Source organism: Oxyura jamaicensis, chromosome 4, assembly GCF_011077185.1.
Source record: "Oxyura jamaicensis isolate SHBP4307 breed ruddy duck chromosome 4, BPBGC_Ojam_1.0, whole genome shotgun sequence".
Classification (NCBI taxonomy): domain Eukaryota; kingdom Metazoa; phylum Chordata; class Aves; order Anseriformes; family Anatidae; genus Oxyura; species Oxyura jamaicensis.
Genome location: NC_048896.1, coordinates 23,190,185 through 23,212,260, shown reverse-complemented (window position 1 = coordinate 23,212,260; position 22,076 = coordinate 23,190,185). Strand labels below are relative to the sequence as shown.

General features: G+C 44.2%; 1 protein-coding gene across 1 annotated transcript in view; it reads right to left on the bottom strand.

Annotated features, from left to right (window-relative positions):
- Positions 1-22,076, bottom strand: part of FRAS1 (Fraser extracellular matrix complex subunit 1) — a 156,140-nt gene that overhangs the window by 58,835 nt on the left and 75,229 nt on the right. The window contains exons 15-22 of the mRNA XM_035323700.1: positions 20,027-20,167; positions 19,453-19,593; positions 18,438-18,611; positions 15,784-15,924; positions 13,616-13,759; positions 6,671-6,823; positions 3,807-3,953; positions 242-388 (exon numbers count right to left, since the gene is read on the bottom strand). Coding sequence (XP_035179591.1) covers positions 242-388; positions 3,807-3,953; positions 6,671-6,823; positions 13,616-13,759; positions 15,784-15,924; positions 18,438-18,611; positions 19,453-19,593; positions 20,027-20,167 — 1,188 coding nt within the window. The remainder of the gene's footprint in view (positions 1-241; positions 389-3,806; positions 3,954-6,670; positions 6,824-13,615; positions 13,760-15,783; positions 15,925-18,437; positions 18,612-19,452; positions 19,594-20,026; positions 20,168-22,076) is intronic.

The following is a 22,076-nucleotide window of genomic DNA, read 5'->3' as shown; positions in this document are numbered from 1 at the left end:
TGCAAGAGAAGGATTTGCAATAATCTTGTTTTTCACTGAAAGGCTGAAGTATGTGACAGATGACTGCTGAAAAAGAGGAGAACTGGAAAAACCTTGCAGGTGCTCTGTCACTGAGCAACTCCCCCCCATAGACACGTTTTAAAGCAGGCTACCTGTACAGATCGTGCTGCAATATAACGGATTATTGGTCAAGTTACTTGTGATATTTTTTTTTTCTTTAAGCCAGCAATGTGTTTTTCACCTCTGCAAGTCCTGGTGGAAAAATCCAGATAATACTGCTGAGCACAGCTCCCATACTGGCATTCTCCAAATAACAGGACCGTAGCTGGATCTCTGCAAGACGTACAGCCTGCAGCGGACTCGCAGTTCAGGCACTGGCTATTGCAAGCTGTGGAAAGACAAAGACAAAGAAAATAACTGTAATTGCTGATGCACCAGCCAACTGTGCAAGTAAAAATGGTATTATCCTGTAGCCTCTCTACTCAAGGTCCTCTTTGAGAGGCACCTGTGGAGACTGAAAAACCTGGAGTTTTTTCTTATGTTCCTTCCCACAGCCTTCACAATGTAAAAAGCCCCCTTCCATTTGAAAAAGTCTGGTATGTCCCCTCACAGAACCTCACACTGTTTCTTTCTCTCCTCTGGGAAGGTCAGGGTAAAACAATGCCCTTGAATTCAAATCCCTAAATAAGAGCTTTCCCTGTTGCTGTTTTACTTAGACTCTTTCAGTAACCTTGTGTTTCACATAATTCCAGACTTAACTCATAAATGCACAAACTTAGGGACCTTAATAGGCTCCTAGAATTAGTTAGTAAGCCAGGGTGGGACCAAAGACCGATGTAATTTCACTTACTGCTTCCTACTTTTTATTTGAACAGTTTAAAATTTGGGAGCTCTAGGGTGCAAATGAAGACAACAGGACAAAATAATTCAGGGATTTACCGAACTTAGGATCAAAGGCCAGAGGTTCAGAGCACTTTAGCTCATCTCTTTGATGTCCAGGGTCTAAACTTCTCAGGAGGTGGTACTAATAGCCAAGTGCACTCAATGCTGATATCACAGCTTCTAGCTAATTTACAGCAGAAGGTTTAACAGCAATGGGCTCATAAAGACTGAAAAATATTTCCTACCCCTGGGCCTATACACTGAAAGCCCTCTTGGATTCTGGTTAAGATCAAACTTTGCAAAAATAAGATGCAGAAAACTCATGGAGGTTCGCATGCCTGCTTTATACAAACAACTGCAACTCCCTCTTAGCAAGTACAATGACAGCTTATGCAAAAGGCACTATTAGATTCCCAACCAACTACCCACGAGTGTCCCTAAATGCATATGGAGTCAGGATCTTTGCCAAAGCTCAATTCTGCACTTAAGATAAATCTGAAAAAAGCTCTGAAAACACAGCCCCGAGTGTTTAAACTAAAGGAAAAAGCTTAGGTGATCATTTCTTAATGGCTAGAAGAAAAAAACCCTCTCATAGGATTTAGTGCAATTACAGTTCAGGTGCCAAATACCAACATGCTACTTGTGAAAATCCATTTTCATTTGCTTTTCAATCAAGGTGGATTTTTGCAGCTACAAAAATTCAAGATACAGAAGCAAATGTGAAAATACGCATATTGCTCTCATTGAAATGAGATCCTATGTCCTTCAAAATAATTGCTTGTTCTATCTCATCTCAAAAATGTCACAAAAGGTCTCTATTTTGTCAAGGTGCAAATGAATTTCCAACGAAATGTTTATCTAAATAATCTAGTAACTATTATCAGGTGCTCTGGTGCCAGTGCCATTTCACCTAATTCACAAACAGTATGTGGAATAATTATTATTTGTGAAGCACTAAGAAAAGCCAACTATTAAAAGTACAGCAGAACATTCCACATGAGGTCAAAATCTATTAAAAATCAGGCTTTCCCAGGAAGCATGCCTTGTAAGCAAAAATATATTTGAACGCAATTCTGCCCGTTGGTTGTATCAGCATTACTTTGTATCTGCATTTCTAAACCCATGAAGAACTTGTTAAGCTTTGCACTGTTCTTTGCACAGTACGTCGCTGGGCTTAAGAGCATGTCAGAGAGCACATGCATGCGTTGAGCATTTCTCTGAACTTCATTCCAAACCTGAGTTCCTCAAAAGTGCAATGTGACTAAAATAAACTTCGAAGAGAGACCAATTTTTCCCTGCCTAACTGCCAACCTCTGATTAAATAGTTTTCTTCACCTCTAAGTGTTAGTTTTCCAGGAGCCTGGGATAGTTGGTATCTACATGGCTTATCAGCAGCACTGCACTTGAAAAAGCACAAGTGACACTTGGAATGAAAAAAATCCAGCGCACCAACACACATGGCCTTGAGTTTCCCGCCACAGGGATTACTTAAACTTCTTTAAAAGCCATTTGTAAGTGAAGAGATTAGAAATGTCTCATTGTAGCTGGCTTTGCTTGCAAAAATCTATTTGCATTTGAGCTACTGAACCAAATTCAGGAAAGGCTCAGGCCTCAGGAACATTCCACTTCTACCAAGGTGTCCTAAGTGAGAGGGGGCCAGCGGTAGGTAAGTTTTCATTAGGAAAGGACAGACCGTGAGAATCCCATCATTCCTTTTTTTATTCCTCTTTTTTATTCCTTTCCTTTTTAAAAATTTAATTATGATTACTGAATAGCCTTTTTTTCTGTCAGCTGAAGAATGGTACAAACTCTTCCAGCTATTTCTTTGAACTTATGCAAGGCGTCTCCATTTCCGCTGATAAGATGGAAATCATAGATTCAGGAGGAGCAGGTATTTCAACAAAAGGCAGGTAAAACTGACAACCTAATCAGCTTCCTCCTATAGGATCTCATCAGTAAAGAAACTGGGTCTAGATAGGATGACACTGATACCTACACTCATTGCAGTGCAACAGAGTTATTCTATCATAAATCAGGGTAATTTAAATCAAGGTAATAGAGGACTTAACAAATCTGAGTGTTCGGATTCAGAGCAACCAAACCACTGAAGCACTCACTCATTTTTTGGTTTGTGTATTATAGTGGGTCAATTCAAGTGGGGGTTTTAAACTATTTTTTTAATGTCTGTGAGCTATGTAATTTGGCATTTTGGAACATCAAGCCCAACAGTTATGTGAGGAATAACTCAACTGACGTCAAGGCCAGAGTAAGCACAGAATAATAAAAAGAGAAAGGGGCCCTGAGAGATTCACAAGGGACAGCATGAGTAGAACAGAATATTACTGGACTTAACATCAGATCAGTTGCATCTGATCAGCAGGAGGTACGAACATCACAGCTCAACTAAGTGAGCTGGGGATTGCCTACAATGCTGTACCTTTTTTCTACTAAGGCTTCACATGTGGGGAAACGGGGCATAAATGCTAAGGCTGTAACACACACTCCCACGGCAGATAGCGCAGTGAGGAGGGGTTGCCTTATGTAGAATTGATTAGGACTGGTCTAACCTTGCCAAGTTTTCACTATGCCCATAATCCACCAGCATGCCTGGCCACTTCTCTGTGTACCACCTAGAAAGCTTACCAAGGAAGCCTACACGAGCTCTCCTGGAGCTTTTTACTGTGGGACCCAAAAGCCTCTTGTCTTTGAAGTCAGTAACAAAACTGTGACTGATGTTCAAATTTAAACCCTGCTGTAGGCTCTGTTTCTAAGGCAGTGAACCACTTTTGTCAACTCACATCTCATTTTTAGGCACTTGAAATCTCTCTTTTCCTGGCTATAGGAACAGTAACCGAAGGAGCAAGAAAAGACATGTCAGTGAACACACTGTGGAAAGGAGAGAGGGCTTGGGGAGAGGCACTCACGTTTGCAGGTGTGGTTCTCATCCCTGTAGTATCCTGGGGAACAGGCAGGAACACACATGTTGGTGTGGGACAGAACCAGGTTGGCGTTGCAGGAAGAGCAGGAAAAAGGGCCCCCACCTCTGCAGGTTTTACACGAAGGGTGACACCCTGCAGGGACAGCAAGAACAAACGCTTCTGTTCAGTGAAAGGTAGATCTTTGAGCAAGTTTCAAAACACGGAGCGCCAAACGTCCCTTCTGAGGCCTAAGCCCCTGCTGGTGCTCAGTGCTCAGGAGCAGAACCACAAACATCCCAGCTTGTGAAAGACAGCTTAAATGGTTTTATTTTTCCTCTTAGCCATACACACTAGCTTTCTCCTCTCCTCTCAGTTCTTTCTCATTTTACCCATTCCTCTTTTCTTCAGCCTTCCCTTCCCTTTAAGAACAACCCCACAATATCTGGCTAAGATGTGCCTATCAGAGAACAGCAGGAACAGGGCAAGCACGTGTCAGTACACCCTACTCATGCTTTTTCTCAACTATTTTCAGGTCAGATCCTCCTGAGCCTAATGTATTTTGTCTGTTTAGAGTCCTCCCTCAGAAATCAAAGTACTTTTCCGACAGCTCCCTGAAGATTTATATCCATCCTTCAGCAGGAGTTGCACAGCCACTGCCAATTCCAAGCAGTGACACCGACAGAGCGAGAACAGTTCATTTCCATGCAATCTTTCTTTGTTTCACTAACAGCTCTGTAGGCCTCCATCATACTCTCTCCTCCTAAGGTCTCCAGTTTCCCAAGCTCAGGTGCTGTGGCCTACATGGTTGTTCACGGCACAGAAGTCACTCAGTCCCTACATTCCTTCCTGCCCTTCCATTTTGGGATGGGCAGAACTGCTCGCAGCACACAGCACCTACAGACAGCAGCAGAACGAATTCTAGCTCTTCCTTCCCTTGATGCTAGCTCCTAACATTTGATTTGCTTTTTCAGTATTGCTGAATATTGAGACGGCATTTGCACAGACTTACTGATCATCACTTCAAGGTCATAGCAAGGATGCCATCATCTTGTATGTGAGGCTAGGACCAGCCATCCCTCTGTGCATCATTACAACACACCAAGCTTCCACCTCTTGCTTTACTGCCCAGACACTCAGACTTACATGATCCTTCTGCTCCACAGCCAGCAAACCCGCTGTCTTGGGTACAGAAGGATGTTACTACCTTTCTCTATATATTTTGTCACACTTGTTTTCTTTCCTTGTTTCCTTCTCATCACTTCTTCTCCCACTTCTGCTTCTTAGGCTGACTGACGAGATTTAAAACGCCATAGTGGAGGAGGCCAATGGATCATACCAATTTCTCAAAAGGGTTACTCATGCACAAAATTATTAGTATGTTTCATTTCTTGATAGACCTTTACCTAAAGATTGATGCCATAATTCCAACTATCAGGAAAAATTAATCACGAAATCAGATTCACACTGTGACGGAGATCTTAAATGCTAGCACGAACTGTAATATGAGCTTTCACACAGTTAAAATAATGCAAAACTTCTTTTAAATAAAACTTTTATACCAAAGGTAAGAAATGTTATCCCTGGGCGTAAATTTCCAGGAAGGCAAAATATCTCTCTCAGGGGTTTTTTCCCCATTAAATGACACCGAGTATATTTCATAAGTCTCTGAAATTTCATTTGTCAAAAACCAAATAAATAAACACACAGCTCCCAGTGTGCTTGACAGGAGCATCAAAACATTAATCACCAATAGTTAGACTGGATTAGGAAATGCCATTTCCTGCAAAGGGAATAAGTTTGGCATCTACATCTTAATTCTAATGTGCAAAAATTCTTATTTGATTTTCTTCTCTTAAAATAAACTGCAACCCTCTTTGCTCAGCGTGCGATGCTTTAACATGTCTCTGTTGGCCACGTAACAAGAAAAGCAGCCTACTTCCTTCTAAGAGTCCAAGAAATGTAAAGCAGCTCAAAGCTTGGAACATGAGAGCACAAACAACAACAAAATCTGGAGGAGATGCAGGGATAAGGTGAAGACACAGGAAGCTGGAGAACAAAATGTGCTATCAGTGCAGCTTCACCCACACAGCTGAGATGTTTCATCTACCACACTACGCTATGAGGCTGAATGAGACTGGCTTTCTGTGTCAGAGGCTGCTAGGAATGTTTGCCTTTTAACCATTTCTGGGGTAAGGCAAAACTGAATGACTCTCAGTGTGGAAGGGGACAAACTCCATTTCAGGTTGCAGACTTCCTGACAAGTTCCTACCAGCAAGAGTTCTGTTTGTTTTTGTTTGTTTTTTTTTTTGGCAGATTTGCGTGGTCCTTTGCAGCACACATCCACAAATTATTTTCCAGTGTCAGTATCCCCTAACAATGCTGGTACCACACAAACTGCAGACTTGGTGACAGGCACATGAAAAGTCTCTGAAGCTACCCCCTGATTATGGTTAAGTAGCCCATCTCTTCACAGAAGCTACCTCAGGGGAGCTCTCTCTACCCAGGAAGGACCTAGTGTACTGTCACCGTTTTCTGTGCCACTGCCTTTGAGAGGTGGAATTTCCCAGAGAGAAAAACTCACCTTCACCTCCCCGTCACAAGCATACTGCTGCCTGGTACTCATTACACTTATGAACTGTACAACAGTGGGCCCGGTCCCACTAGCCTCAGCGTGTGCTGAGGACAGCAGAGCGCTGCCTGCCTCAGGTAACTCAGCCTGAAAACCTGAAGGAAACCCCCAGCTCCATGTGTGGTGTCTTGCCTGCTGGCTGGACCAAGCTTCCCTACCAAAGAGGAGGCATTTCATGGCACATCTAGCAAGGACCCCTGCCACCTCGCTGCTACTTGAGGTGTCTGGAGGGACTACTCACTTTTGCAGGCACCACTCTCCGCGTAGTATCCCCCCGGGCAGTCAGGAAGGCAGTGGTCCCGCAGGAGCAAGTGACGGGCGTTCTGGCACTTCACACAGATGCTGCCGGTGTCCCACAGGTTGGCCACGCAGTGACGGCACAAAGGATGGCAGTCTGAAGGAAGCAGGGAATAACAGAGACCATCAGCACAGCTGGACAAAGCAGAGCTGCTATGGGGAAACATCAATGGGAACTCAAGGAAGATATTGGGGCCTTCATTTTCAGAGCCCCTTACTGTTGTCTGGTGCACAAGGGCAGGGCTCAGATGCTAAACGCTGCACTCCCAGATGTTTGCAAGAGGGGTGCGCAGAAATTACCACACTCAAGGAGCTCTCCTCTCCTCCTGCCCTCATCCCCTTCCCGAGCACCACGTTTCCGCTTTTCCCCAGCAAACACATTCTCTGCATCTCTCCTGTCCGATCCAAGTACCCTCCATCCCATCTGTCCTTAGGTGAGCTTGAGAAAGCTTTGTACAAAGCCAGATTGAAGCCCTTTGTTTCTCCCAAACCTTTCTCCGATTTTAGGTGCTCCTACTGACAGATTCTTCTTTAACAACTCCCCCTGCTCCCACCCTCCCAGAAGGAAAAGCACAACCTGCACAGCTGCATGGCCTTCTCCCACAGTTCATCCCGTTCGGATTTTCCCACACTAACGAGACATTTCTCCCACACCCTGAGGAGGCCACGGCAGACCTCGAAGCCAAGCCAAGAGCAGCATTTAGAGTTTCCATGAGAGCGCCTCAAAACCTTTCCCTTTTCTTCTTTTTCCCTCAGCAGCGCACAAACCTATGTCTCCTGACCTCTGCCTGAACTTGGGCGCTTCAAAAGGTTTTACAACAGGCCTTCTGTGTGCACAATGGGGCAGTGTAAGGTAACCTGGAAGCCAAATTAATCCTCATTACGTTAATTCAGAAAATTATAAAGGAAATGACAATTGTCTTGAAAGAAATGTAATAATGAGGCTTGAGCTGAGTACCTGGCCTCTTGTCAGATTTCTGCTGAAGGTTCAGCTTTCTGCCTTTTGTCTCCCATGACAGCACCACTACAGATTGTCAGGCAATCTAATTTTACAAGCTGAAGACAGGCTCACATGGGAGCCTTGGAGATTGCTGCATCCATCCCCGCAAGTGTGTAATTGCAACTGGAACCTAAACCTAGCCCAATTTCTTCCCATACGTTACACACACACGACTCTCACCAAGCACTGGTGGAAAAGCAGCGGTGCAGCAAGGAACTGAACGCAATCCTGACTGCGGGCAGGATTCAAGACCCTTAAAGCAGCTGCCTCTTTCCTCCTGACCTTGCACCGGGTGTATAGCCCCTCTGTTCTCTGCCCCACACTCCCAGTTTTGCAGATGGGAAGGGAGAGCCAGAGGGGAGGTCAAGGTGGCTGAGAAGAAAGAGTATGCTTAAGATAGCAAACCTTTAAGTTCTCAATCCACCCCCGTCAGGGCAGTGGTAGGAATCACACCCCTGTAGCTTAATCTCTTGCTGGAACCACTGCTCTCTGTTAGAGAGAGCTTTGGCTCCCAGTTTGGCTGGATGCAATTCGTAACTAAACTGTGCAACAGTTTGTCAGTGGTGGAGAACAAGGGACACCCGTGTACAGTCAAACAGGTTTCAGACACAGAGAATAAAAATGAGACAGGAAAATCTTAGGGTGCCCGAAGAACCGCTACCTACTGTAAATAACTAGACTCTCCAACACTTACACTAACAAAGCTATGTGTCTACAAAACTAGGTGCTGCTGAAGCACAGTTTTCTCTTTACGGCCTCTGCTTGCTCCTGCACGTTGAAAGAGATCTTTTTCTCAGCTACAGTTTTGTGAGAAACCATCCTCATTACTCTCCTGTTCCTCTGCAGACCTGGAGATGAAAGAGCACAAAACACCGAACAAAAAAACACCGCCAACAAAAAAAAACCCTGACGCTCACGGTGAATTTGAGGGAGGCCGGAGAACCAGTGACAGAGTAAAGGAAGGAGTGAAGTACTTTGCTTTGGAAAAGATTATTTAAATTTTTCACAGCAGGCTCCCTTAGAAATGAAGATGAAAAGAAGCAGAGTATTTTCTTTATGCTTCTCAATAACACCCCACGTGTGTTTCCTGATTCTGCCTTCTCCTTGCCCACCCTCAGTCCTGCTCAGTTACAGGCAGGTTGTCCGAGTGCTTTGGGCTCCCAGAGGCTTCACATGCTGTGTACGTTGCACATCAGTGAGGGGTGAAATTCCATCAGACTTCATCCAGTATCCGAACTGCATTCTTCAGGGCAGCGTTACCATCCTGCTCCTAGTCCCAGTGCCTCCCTGCTCATCTTTCTGAGATTACTGACCTGTCTCCCACTCTCCAAGCACAACTTTTTCCTGCTACCCCTTCTGCTGGCTCTAATTTCCTCCTTGTCAGTTCAACCCTACGCAAAAAACGTTAGCTATCAGTGATCTTCCTATAAAGCAGTTTTCAATGTGAAGTATAATACAGTTACTTACTTAGGTTTCAATTGCCAGAGATGCTTCATTTCCACATCCTCTTTAGCTTTCTCTCAGCATGCAAACAAACCAAACAAACTAAACACTGTGCTCCTCCTAGATGGAAAAGTATCTGTTGTGTACTGTTCCCTTGCCTGTAAACACACAGCCAAAGCATCCAGGGAGGAAAAAGGATCTCTGAAGTGTTTCTGAACGCTCATAAAGGAAAGCAGAGATACTTCTACCTCTCAGTTCCCTAATTTGCTAAGCAATCAACCACTTGTATTGTTTAAATATGCCTTCCCTCTTAAGGGCTCTTCAGAAAAAAAATAAATCCCTGATGCAAGTTTAGTGTTATACTCTAAGGGAAGGCATAAGGTTTAAAACGGAGCACTGCCTTAAATCAGTACCTCAAACACCAGGTCATTTACAGGAGGGTCAGCACGCAAACCTTCTCCAGCACCTCAGAGTAAATCCAGAAAGCAAATCAGTACGATCCAAATCAGGTTGATCCAGAAGGACACTCAGCAGTGACCAGGGGGTTGGTTTGGTTTTTGGAAGGGTTTGCCTCTCCCGTTAAAGACCTGAAGAGGGCTTTGTCACAAGGTGGTGGGAACTCCTTGCAACAGGCAAGAACTCCTGAAGTGCCACCATGTCTGCAGGAAACAGCCTGCATCTTCTGAGAGGGGTGGGAGCTGCTTTAGGCAGCAACACGTGGGGAAATCCAGATGAAAGGTGCCTGGCACGAATAGACCCAGACCCAAGCAGGGAAACGATCTTCCATTTTCCTCATCTGCCAGCTCAGCTGCGAATTTCCATAGGAGTTTGCATGCCAGCAACTAAATGGAGCTAAGCTACTAATTTCCCTCTTGCTTTGCTCAGAGAACCTGCAGCTCTTTGTGATGACATCAATGTCTCTCTCAGTGTACAGCTCATTAATTTTACAAGTAGCTGAGAGTATTTCTTGTTGCCAGTGTGTCCTTTCTGGAATTCTAAGAGCAAGGCAGAAAGGCTTGTTATAGGCACCCCCCTGAGCGAGCTCTTTGGCTGATCTTTGTACATTTTCACAACTGTGCCCAACCTAAGAAAGTAAGGGCCTGAGGAGCTGAGCAAAGGAATTGGGACTGCATGGCAAGGAAGATGCATTCAGAAGTTAAGCTAGGAGCTTGAAGGATACTGTATCAGTGGGTGTTTTGACTTGCATTTCACACCAGCTGCCCTCAGCACTAACTCTTGCAGGGAGCCCTTTCATCTGGCTCCATGTTAGCTGAGCAGGAGTCTGACAGCTCGCAGCCCTGGCTGGGAGCTCCTCGCTTTGGCCTCGGCACGGTCCCTCTGCCTTCTTCCAACTGCCCTCGCACCGAGTCAGGAAAAGATCGATGAGGAAGCCTGAAGACTGATGAGGAAGCCCCAAGACAGGCACATGACTCATTCAAATCGGAAAAGTAACCACGGGGTTTTGTGAGCGGGCCAGCAGTTTTAGCAATGGTGTTGTTTTTTAGCTTGGTGACTGCAACATTCCCAGAAGCTAAATCTGTCTTGGATAAGCAGCTGAGAGAGGGAGAGAAATCAAAGAGCGTGTTCAAAGCAGGAAAACGCAAAACACAAAAGCCCTGAGACTCAGTTGGGGACCGCAAAAGACACAAACATGTTTCTATACAACCACTTCAGCTATGAAATAAAATTTATGAATTGAGTATTCTTAAAGAAAATTAACACAAATTCAGTGTGCTCCAAGCAGAGCTTGGAAACTCACTGATCCTCTGAAACTTGAGGCCATTTTGTCTTTCCTCTGCTTACATTTGAAATGTTTATTTGGTAAACTGCTGAAAACAAGGTTCTTCTCCTATTAACGAGGCAAATATTCCAGTCCTCGCTTAGGTAACACGTACAATAACGCCATTAATTCACAGGCAGTGGTTTCAAGTGACAGTTAGCTTTCTTTGTCCTCTATGAAGGATTTTCCCCTGCACGTCCATAAAGTATGACAAGTGGCTGTAATGCACAGCAGTCCCTGTACGTCGTAGCACAGTTCTGCCTGGAGGGTCAGGAATTAAACAGAAATGGGAGGATAATAGTAAAAAAAATACTGCTTTGGGAAGCAAAGAGAATAGCTTCGTTAGAGTCTGATGCAAATTATATATTATGCAAGTGTCATGGGTTTTAATGTTTTCTTTTATGGGACAGCTGCTCTTTAGCTGGTAATTAATAACTTGCAAGGGCAAATTTAGCATTTCAATCAGCATTGAATGAGGAGAACAAGTGAAATTTAACAACCTGGATGTGCAGCTCTTTATTTGTGGCAGAACTGGCAACACATATCCTTTGCTTAAACATCAGTCATAAATTTGGCACAAAGAGCAACACACCTAGGATGGCAGATCCAAGACCAAAGCATGACTTTATTTTTTTTAAGGCAACAAATAACTATGCTCCTCTACAAGCATTTTTAAAACTTCAGTTAGATAAAGAAGCACCACTGCATCTACCTGCAAGATTGCATGGACATTAAGGGTCCACATGTTACAAAGACCAAGTGAGAACATGTGGTAGCCTTGTCAAGGCAAGACTGACATGGGGGAGTCGCAGAGCAAGACTAAAATCAGAGCTGGGAGGAGGAATGATATCTCCTTACACTCGTACCATGTTGTACCTGCAAAGGCTTCAATCCTGTTTTGGGGGCACAGATCCAACCACCGCTCACACTCCAGGCACTATGAGCCAAGTCTTGAAAACTTATTTCTCCTTTGAGAAGACGGCTCTCCCAGCAGTGGACCACACCCAGGGCCTACAGAGCTCCAAAGCAACGCTTGCTAGTTTGTAGGGAACAAATGCATCACCAACTGCAATTGCTCTGGAGCCCAGGAAGCCAAGCGAGGTTCTTTGCAGATGATTCATCACTGTCAGTGTAATGAGTCTGGAGGTCAAACCATGCCCTGCACATTGCCTGAGCGACCCCACTGTTTCCAATTTCTTCTCCTCATTATTGCCAGGCACCGTGATGTCTACCTAATCATCTGGGAGCATGCTTATAGCTCCATGACACCAAACTTTCAGGAAGCAGTAGTCCGAAAGGGATAATTAAAGCACACAGCATGCATCAAGCTGCAGAAACCCTCCTCAGAAAGAATCCTGCTGTATGACAAATGGTACGATTTTTCAAATGAAACTGACATCTGGAAGAGTACATTTCCAGTGGCTTTTTTCACAGGAAGAATAATGCAAATTAATGGGAAAATAAGGTGGAATATACAAGGTGCATACAACTACAGTGTTACATGACATTAACGAGTAGCGTTACAGTTCCTGAAATTTTACAGGGCAGCTTTTTACACAGAAATGCTGAATTATTTCAATACTGTAACTACTTGACTGTCTGAAACACCTTTACTCCCCAACCTAACTTCCTATATACCTAGAAGCTTTGGGGATCTTTTCCTACTCCTCAGATACTTTGTTCCCCTCTCTGTGTTACCCCCTCCAGACTAAACAGTAACTGTTGTTTACAAGGAAGGTAAAGAAATAGTTCATAAAAGTAATCTGCTGAGAGGAAAGAAACAAGTCTTTCATTAAAAACAAAACAAAAACCAAACACATATATCGTAAGCAAAAAGAAGTCCATGTGAAAGGGAGCCATCTAGATTAAACTGAGAATGATAGCCTCTCAATGGATGTATTTATTACATATATTGCATTTTTCCCTTTTCTTAGGATTCTTTATATCATATGGAACCGTTCAACCTAGCTTAAGCCCCTCATACTGTACCTTTTTTTTTGATAACAACAAAAAAAAAGGCTTGATAAAGTTTAGAAATTGTTGGAACTCTTCCCAGGATATGTTTATACATGTCTGCGTGATGGATTAAAAATGATTTTTCTTTTTAAACAGGTAAATGCAATCAGTGGCTTCTGATGATAGGCTTAAGTGCAGGCACTTGAGCACCCAATTATAACCCCTGTGTATAAATCCTAATATCTCTCAGAAATGCACACAGCAATCCTAGCTGTGCCAATTTTAATTTAGGGCCCCATAAATTGCTTCTCTAAATGACAAATGTTTCCTTATCTCACTTTACTGAAGCTGTTTGCAGGACCTGAGCAGCTTTCCTGGCTGATCTCAAGTGATCTCAAGTCTTAGCACCAAACCAAGCAGCAGCAAGCCTGCCCAAAGTGTGCCTTATCTCCCCCTCCCTTCTACCAACCTTACACAATTTGCAATTAACTTCACACAGCTCTGTGGAAGGCATGTAGTGCAGGAGTGGCCAGTGGCTTTCCTATATCCTGTGCACACCAGAAAGTTCCCTAATGATATTTTCATCCGTGTGATGTTCTATCCGTAACAGGCATTTTGATTTCTTCCTGGTGCGTGCTCAAGTAGCTGGTTAATGCTGCAGAAAGATCATCACCCTGTACGACCCCTTTCTGCTATTGCCTCTTACTTACCCACACAATATCCCACCATGTTGAGGTACTGCTCTTCCTTGCAGCTAGTCCTGCACCTTCCACCAGCCAGAGCTGCATGGGGATGGCAGGTTAAGCACTCCAACTCCGAAGGGCCGCGGCATGTCTTGCATGATGGGTGACAGGCTGGATAAGAAAATCAACGCTCGTTATGCTCTCGGTGCACTCCATCTTACACTCTTCCCTCCCCTGAAAAAGAGCCCCTGTAATCATCATTTACTCATACAAAACGTGGACATGAATTGATGCTAATAGCACCAGGAACTGGTGAGTTGTGGTTTGGAAGGCTCTTCCATCCTCACTTTGAATAAACAAGATGAAAAAAAGAGTTGAAGATTAAAACAGTTGCATTTGTTCTCTGCGTTCATCAAGGTAGAGATCTACACAAAATATTAAACAGATTGAACCTTTTATTCCTCCCTCCAGCATATGCGGGTGCATATAAGAAAGAGAGGGGGATTGTATAAAATTACAGTGGCATGAGTTTGATATTCATGAGTGAGGAATCAAGGAAATTATTTCTGCACAAACACCTCCCAGACTGAAACGAATAAAACCTGAAAGCTGTGCCAGTGCATTAGCTATTCTGTCTCCCAAAAGCTCAACAAAAGGATTGCAGAAGAAGCGATTAAGATTGCTCAAAACAATTTCACTCAGGCTGCTTTTGTTTCCTTCTACCTTTACAGCCAGATGCCATATTTCCATGATTTCCAGGCTAGAATGAGGGAGACAGAAATACTACAGCTAATGATCTGTAAAAACCTCTTAAAAACTACTTTAAAAACTCTTCCATGAATAAAAGTACACAACTTCAAAGTCTCCCACCTCAGGACTCCCCCAGGCAACATACAATCGCTCACTCCCCACGTGGAAGCTGGGCTTTTCACAGCTGCCACAGCATAAGGCTCCAGTGTTTAAGATCCAATGCGTCAAGTCCCACTTCCTTCCCAGCTTCTCAGAAACTGTGCCCGTGAAATCAGTGTTCAAAAGGGAGAATCAATTTTCTAGACGCACCTATATTAAGTGAGCTTTGCCATTCAAAAACTGCAGAAGATCTAAGCTGGCAGCATACTGAAAGATGCCACTTCCCTGACACTGAAGTTTTGTTTTTTAAGACATTTACATAAGCCTGGGGTACGGAACTGCGTAATGCAGCATTCAGCAGTCACCTTGGCTCTAAGGTGGCAGAGCAAAACCTCAGAATTGATGAATCTTTACAATAGCCTGCCAACTCAAAGTATTTATAGAGCTGTTCCTTGGCCGAATAAATTGCATAAGCAGAGTGACACACTGGGGAAGGGGTTCCTCTCTCTAAACCTGAGCCCTCGCAGGCAAGTGACTAATACAACTTCAGCAAATTTATCCTACTGCCAGAACAGATGCAGGGACGCCTGTCCCAATGAACCTATTATAAAACAACAGACACCTTTCAGATGACCTTGGAGGGACTAACCAGCTTTTAAATGCCAGCATTTCCTCACCTGTTAGCCATTAATAACGAAAGACACACCCCAAAGGCTGTAAGTGGCATACAGGAGTTAATTGATACAGTCACTTGGAAGGTCAGTAGTCACACTCATCCGCCTAGATGGGATCAAACAACGTGACCAAGAAAGCCACTTGCTGACCAGTGGGCAAAGCTGAGACACAAAAAATGCTGTCCCCTCTACCAACGAGGCATATCCGTAGAGGTAATGGCTTTTCTCCTGTATCTGCAGAATTCCTTCTTTCTAAGCCCAGCCCTATAGCCAGCAGTGGATTAAAAATAAAGCTAAAGCAAATTCAATATGCTTATCTAGTCTAATAAAAGCAGACCATGTTTCAGTGCTGTCCAATAAGACCTCTTCTGCCACAGTGCGCTGGCTAAGAACATCATCCAAGCCTAGTGAAATGAAAAGCAAAATATTTTCAGGGAAGCTGTCCAGGGAAGCAAAACTGATTATAATTTATGATTCAATGTGTATGCCTCCCTCCCATTAGGAGGAGATTCCATTTTCTGAAATTGGACTATACTATTCTCCCCTGAAAATACTTAAATAGCCTCATATAAATCTGACAGCATCTCTAATTACATTGAGAAATGCTTTAGAAAACGTGCATGCAATGAAATTCAACAGTATAAGCTGCAGGTGCCCGCACTGTGCACTCACGGGAGCAGTGATCTTCGCGGCTGAACAGCCCCTCTGGGCACTCAGAGAGACACCTGCCTTCCAGCAGGACATGGGAAGACAGGCACGACGTACAGTCCTGGGAGGTGTTCCCCATGCAGCCTGCACAAGAGGAGTGGCACTCTGCAGGGAAGGGAAAAACAAGAAGATAGAGAGAATGAAATTGGTTTCTAGCTTATCTGTGTTGTTACTGTCCTAGAGCATAGCTAGATTGCTTTGTCCCCCAAGACAACAGGAAGGCATTTCCTTTACAGAATTGTTTGCTTGTGAAAGGTAGAAAGGGCAGGAGTGCAAAAAGGCTGCACAGCACACTTCTTGAAGATAAGGGGCAACCACAGATAGCTGCATATTGAATGTCATTGCACCCACGCAATTCATTTCTGAAATGGCAAGCCAAGATGCACGACGAAGTGTAATACCCTTCTTCTCTGTAAGAGCCCCGAGTCTCGCAGACTTACAGTCTCAAATCATCCTTTGCTATCACCCTACAATTATCCTGGGAAGGATTTTCTATCTAGTGCACAGTTTCCATCAGCCATTCTGGAGCAGTGAGAGCACGTGTACAGAGCTGGGCTGGCCACCGGACTTTACAGCTAGTGAAGTGCAGGCTCATTAAAAGGACAATTCAGCAAGAATAAAGAGAGTGCAGTTAAAATGTCAGGCTTCTTCACCTTGGCCTTTACTGGTACTGATCTTAAAATAAGCCAGCTTAAACTAAATAATCTGATCAAATGAATATACAAACAATATTTTAGAAACCAACACCACTAGCCTTTATAAGAACAGGGAATTGAGGCCACAGGTTCCACTGTGTTAGTCCCTGTTAAAATACGAAGAGAGACTTCCTGTCCTCTAGGGAGACAAGACAGACACAGGGCTGGAGAGAAGAACTGAAATAGAATGATTTATGCAAGTACACTTAGCTGACTGACTGTCAGAGAGACAGAGAGAGAAGTCAGGGATCCTCATCACAGATGTAATGTCTCCAGGACTATCTGCGGCTCAACTGACTCAAATCAAATCAGAGAGAAATCCCTTACAGTTTCATCAGGGAAATCTCACAGCATTCAAAAACCGGGGACAGAAATATTTCTGTGCGTTGATGAGAAATTCGCAGCTACAGAGGTAAAGCTTTCAAAATCAGCATTTCAACCTACATATGAACGTGTTTTTTCTGCACAGATGATGCAGGCATGCTCTATATCTATCGGGGGGTTACATTCTCAAAAAGGTGCATCTATAAATTTTACATCAATATTTTAGACAGGTAGCTCAAAATCTCAAATTGTGAACATTCCCACTTTTCTGCAATAAATCAAAGGGCTGTTCTAATGCCACTACTAATACGGCAGCGTTAATAAAGCGGGGCCGTGCCAGCATTCTTGCCCAGTGACATAACTTAGCACTGTCACCGAACTCTGCTCAGGCCTGTTTATGCAGGTCTGCACACCCACTTCAGGCAGCAGCATATGGATTTCTTCATTTGGTTCCTATCCTATAACCTGGACTCAGCCAAGAAAAGCCATTCCCTGCCAAGGGACAGACACTGCTTGGATTGGAGGCTCTGCACTAATGCCTTCAGGAGCCAGCCCAAAGCACCAGGCCCTTTACAGCCTGTATATGTCACTGTTAAAGACAGAACAGTTCTGTAAAAAAAATGATTTCTTCCTTTTTAAAGAGCCCCTAAGGCAAGAAATGAGCCCATGCTCTCCTGTCAAGTTGCCATGAAGAGGCACAAGCAACATAAATGTATTTTAAATTATGTCCACTTCCAGAAAATATTTTGACCAGGAAGAAATAGCTATCACTAGCACCGCTGCTGCTGCTGGTTTTATTACTATTACTTTACTCGAGTGCTGTAGAGTTACTGTCTCCGTGACTGCTCTTTCCAGAAAGGGAAAACATTTCCCCCTGTGAAAGTATTGCTCCTTAGGTTTAGCGTGGTCTGTGCTGCCATGAGACCTTCCGACTCCTTCAGCCTGTATCTCTACGCATTATTTTCAAGACAGTGCAAGATGTTTTACAGACATCCAGACTGGCTGCCACAAGCTCTGTACAACCCAACTGACTGACCTGCTGATCCGCCCAGAAAACGTTCTTAGCTGAAGCCCACAGCAGCTTTGTGTCAGAGCAGTGGGAAACCATATAAATCCCCCATGTACACTATCTTAGTCTCTCTTCCAAACCTTCATTGGAATGCTTCCTACTTGGTATTTCAGGAGCAGTGATAGCACTCGGGCTGCAGGGCATGTATCAGAAGAGCCTCCTCAAAAGAAAAGCCTGCTGTGGGATGTCTTGACCTGTTCCAGGGCCTAAATAAAGAAAAAGCTCAGTCTTTTCTGAAAAGGATTTAAGGATTTATCCTGCTTCAAAATAAGTCAGTGCTAAAAACTGTATTCTCAACTTCAATGAAAAGAAAGCTAAACTAAGATGGCCAGACTTGACCCCAGTCACATAAAGAAAAAAAAGTAACTAAGTCCTTTATTTACAAACTGTATATAGAGCATATTTTCCTCCAGAAGCACTGCAGGGGAGCTCAAAGCATGTTACAAGCAAACACAGTACGAAGTCTGTACAAACACATCAAATCCAGTGCAGCCCTGTGCCTCAAACAACTGCTCCCCTTCTCTACTCACGTTTGCAGACTCCTGTGACATCCAGGTAGAAGCGGGCTTGGCAGCGAGAGAGGCAAAGTCCGTGCACGGCTCCTTCTGTGGGCTGGTGAGGCTGCAGCACCTCCTCTGGTGCCCAGCACCGCAGGCACTGCGAGGGCGCCGGGCCCAGGCAGGTACGGCAGGACGGGTGGCAACCTGTGAGCAGGTGAGGAGAGCATCAGAGCCACAGCCTGGGGACAGCTGTCCCACAGGGACAGGCAAGGCCCAATAACCACGCAAACCTGGGCATCTCGTGAACATGAAAGGGGAGAAAACACTGGTCTGAGCCCTCCCGTTCATTCCTCTTTGTGGTTTTGTATTGCTATAGACGGTCTGAAATTCCAAGAGCAGACACCTTGCAGCAACTCGTGTGCTAAGGAATCTATTCCAGGAAGGGATGGAGTGCTCTATTTTCTATGATGGAACAGCCATTTTGGATAAAAGTATTTTTCACACCCCAAAATAACAGCCCTTTTCTCAAATAAAGTTGATAAAGTTGGAAGGAAAGTGTGATCCCATGCTACAGGCAGTCAAATTTCATTTAGTTTCTGCAAGATGAACATAACCTCACTAGGACAGACAGCAAGAAATGGCAATCTGAAATGGTTCATGGGAAGCTTAAATTCATCTCCCGAATTTTCAGGTTCTCCGTCGTTGCAAAACTGACCACAAGTCTTTGCAGGTATACTCGGTGTGTGAACAATTCCGTCCATTCTTAACCTGTCTCAAGAAAAAATTGGAAGTGCTAGCAATGGGCATTTATTTCAATAGCACGGAGAAAATAAAAGTTCCCAATATCAGTAAATCCTGAGGGTGTTTCTCAAAACGGGAAGCAATCAGTAAGCAAACGTGGGAATTATTCATTCCTTGACCGGTTTCGCATAGAATAAAGGATGGGTGTTGTAACTGGGTGCACTCTGAGCGCCTTCCAACAACAGCCAATATAGATACAGCGACTTACAGCAGCTGAGGAACTTAAACAAAGTACATTGCTTACCCCTGCAGATGTCGTGATCCTGATAAAAACCCTCTCCACAGCCTCGCAGGCACTGGCCCTGGCGCAGTGCCAGAGGAAGGGAACAGGAGGTACAGTGTGTGGCCAGAGGTCCCTCACAGGTGGAGCACGAATTGTGACAAGCTGATAAAGAAAGAGAGCACACTGAACTGAAAAATCCTCATTTTCCTCCTTGCAAATAGTGTTGCTGAGTACAGTATCCTCCAGGCAACAATGAAAACTCCCAGCTGGCACGATCTTCAGCTATGTGAACTAATGAGAGCAGAAGTGCACAAGCATTAATAACCAGGAACACAATAATAATAACTCCCACTCACGCAGTGTTTCGAACATGTATCTCAGTATGTCTTAATATGCCTCACAAAGCAAAAAGGTTATTTAAAATAATCCATCAAAAATGAACCAAAGAAAATGAAAAAATCGAATTCCCCATCCCCACTCTCAATTCTGTGCTCTTAAAATTCCTTCCCCAAAGGTAAACATTTGAGGAAAAGAAGACAACATGTGGACAGTGCCTGAAGAGACTTAAGAAGGTCCGTGCATATATGTTTCTTACCTCTGCATCTTCCATGGCTGCCTGGGAAATACCCATCTGGGCACTCTGAAATGCATTTCCCACTGTGTAACAGCTTATCTGAAGCACAGGTTAAGCACTCGGGTTGGTCTGAATAGCATGTTTCACAGGCCTGGTCGCAAACTGCCAAAGAAGGATAGCTTGTTAATGAAACTCACTCAATAAGCAGATAAAATAAAGGAAAACAAACCATGCCTTGTCCTTTCTTTGCCAGAAAGGCACCTTTAAACGTTCCTCTCCAGCACAAGCAACCTTTCACACTTCCCTGGAACAAGCAGTGACATTCACAGGGGTAGACGTGTGAGTGCAGACACGTACTCACTGACCCGTATCATGTCCAGGACTCCTAAGTACAAATAGCAAGAACGGCTCTACAGCCACGCTACCTCCTCGCATACGCAGCCCCCACAGGGCAAGGAAGACTCTTACAAATCCCACTGGTCTTCTGTTCTCCATAAGCAGCCATTTGGAGCGAAAGCTTTGCATCTTCATGCCTGACCCAACTGTTACCACTGCTGGGGATTTCTGGTGCTAATGCCCCGGCAAGGGGAAGTGGGGTGGAGGATCTCACTGCTGCGTTCCAGCTTCTGTTTCCCTGCCTGCAGCAGGGTTGCCTCCCGTTTGGTCAGCACACACCTCAGATCTGAACGGATTTTCTTCCCAGCAGCAACATTACCAACTGGGTGGCTGAGCGAAAATTACATTAATGCTCTGAAACACGGTGTAGAGGACTCTGCCTGCCTGCAACTTCTGTCTGCTGCCATACCGAGTGATACCTTAAGCTGAAGGTGGACATCAACTTTGCACATTGCAAGAAGACCAGACACTCTTCCAGCTATTTTTTTGTTTCCTAATGAAAAGCCCAAACACCTATCCAGTGAATCAATCCAGAGACAGGTATACATGTCCCAGGTCATACAGAAAAAAACCTTCCAGATAATGTTCTTTGTTTGTTTGTTTGCTTGTTTGTTTTTTTCCTGTTCACCAATGGTCTCACAAATAATCCATCTTATAAATCTACGTAGCTTTGTACAACAAACATCAGTTCTCAGACTGTGCAAGAAGCAAAAAGTGGGAGAAAAGTTGAGCAGAAAAAATTATTATTTCTCCCTCTTCTTTCTCTTCTCATCAAATTAAAGTTGCAAGTGTGAAAATGCATCTAAAGTCAAGCAAGATAACGTTTCTAATCTATTCCTGTGCTCTGTATTCTCCCAGGCAATCAGTTCTGAAGTTATCCGACCTGTTGTTTAGGAGAAGAGGTATGAAACTCTGCCTTCCCTCAGTCAGCAGAACTGCTGCTGTGTATTCAGAGGGGCCAAGCATTTTACTTAACCAGTTTTTGTTTCTTTTCACCAGTCAGACAGCCTCTCTTAGAACAGCTTACAGGTCTCCAGCTGGGTATCAAAATCAGTGCTTTTGGTGGAAGATGAAAGGCCTGAATCCTGGCGGCTGTGAGGAACAGCTATGCAGTTCTGAGAAATCACTGGCAATGAAATCACGAATATGGCCAAGCTGCACTGGCGTAAAATTTCACTTTAGGCTTGCATGATTTCTAGCTACAGAATCTTACAGATGTAAGATTTCAATTCTGCACACTGAAAAACACAGGTGTGTCAAATTTACTGGTATAGACATCAACCAAACTGAAGAGGAACCCGGTCAACGTGCGGCTCATCCAGAACTGGCGAGAATAGCAAGAATTTTGTCAACATGCTCCAGGTTTTCGGCTTTCTAGCTAGCTGTGTCTCAGATAGGGCTGCATAAAGACAACCGACCCCTGCATCAACACTGCCGGCTATGCTGGAGAGGCCTTCAAAGCAGCAGGAGGTGGCTGCCACCAAAAACACAAGAAGGGCCTGAATGGTCGCAGGACATTTTAAAATCTTTGATTTTTTTTTCCCCTTCACGATCTGTTTGACTTGGGTCTTTAATTCCCTCCAGCTCTCTTTTCCCCTTCTTCTGAGAAAAGCTTTCCAGCTCTCAAGCCTCATCTGTTGTGCAGGTATTAGTTACTGTGATGCTGAATTATAAT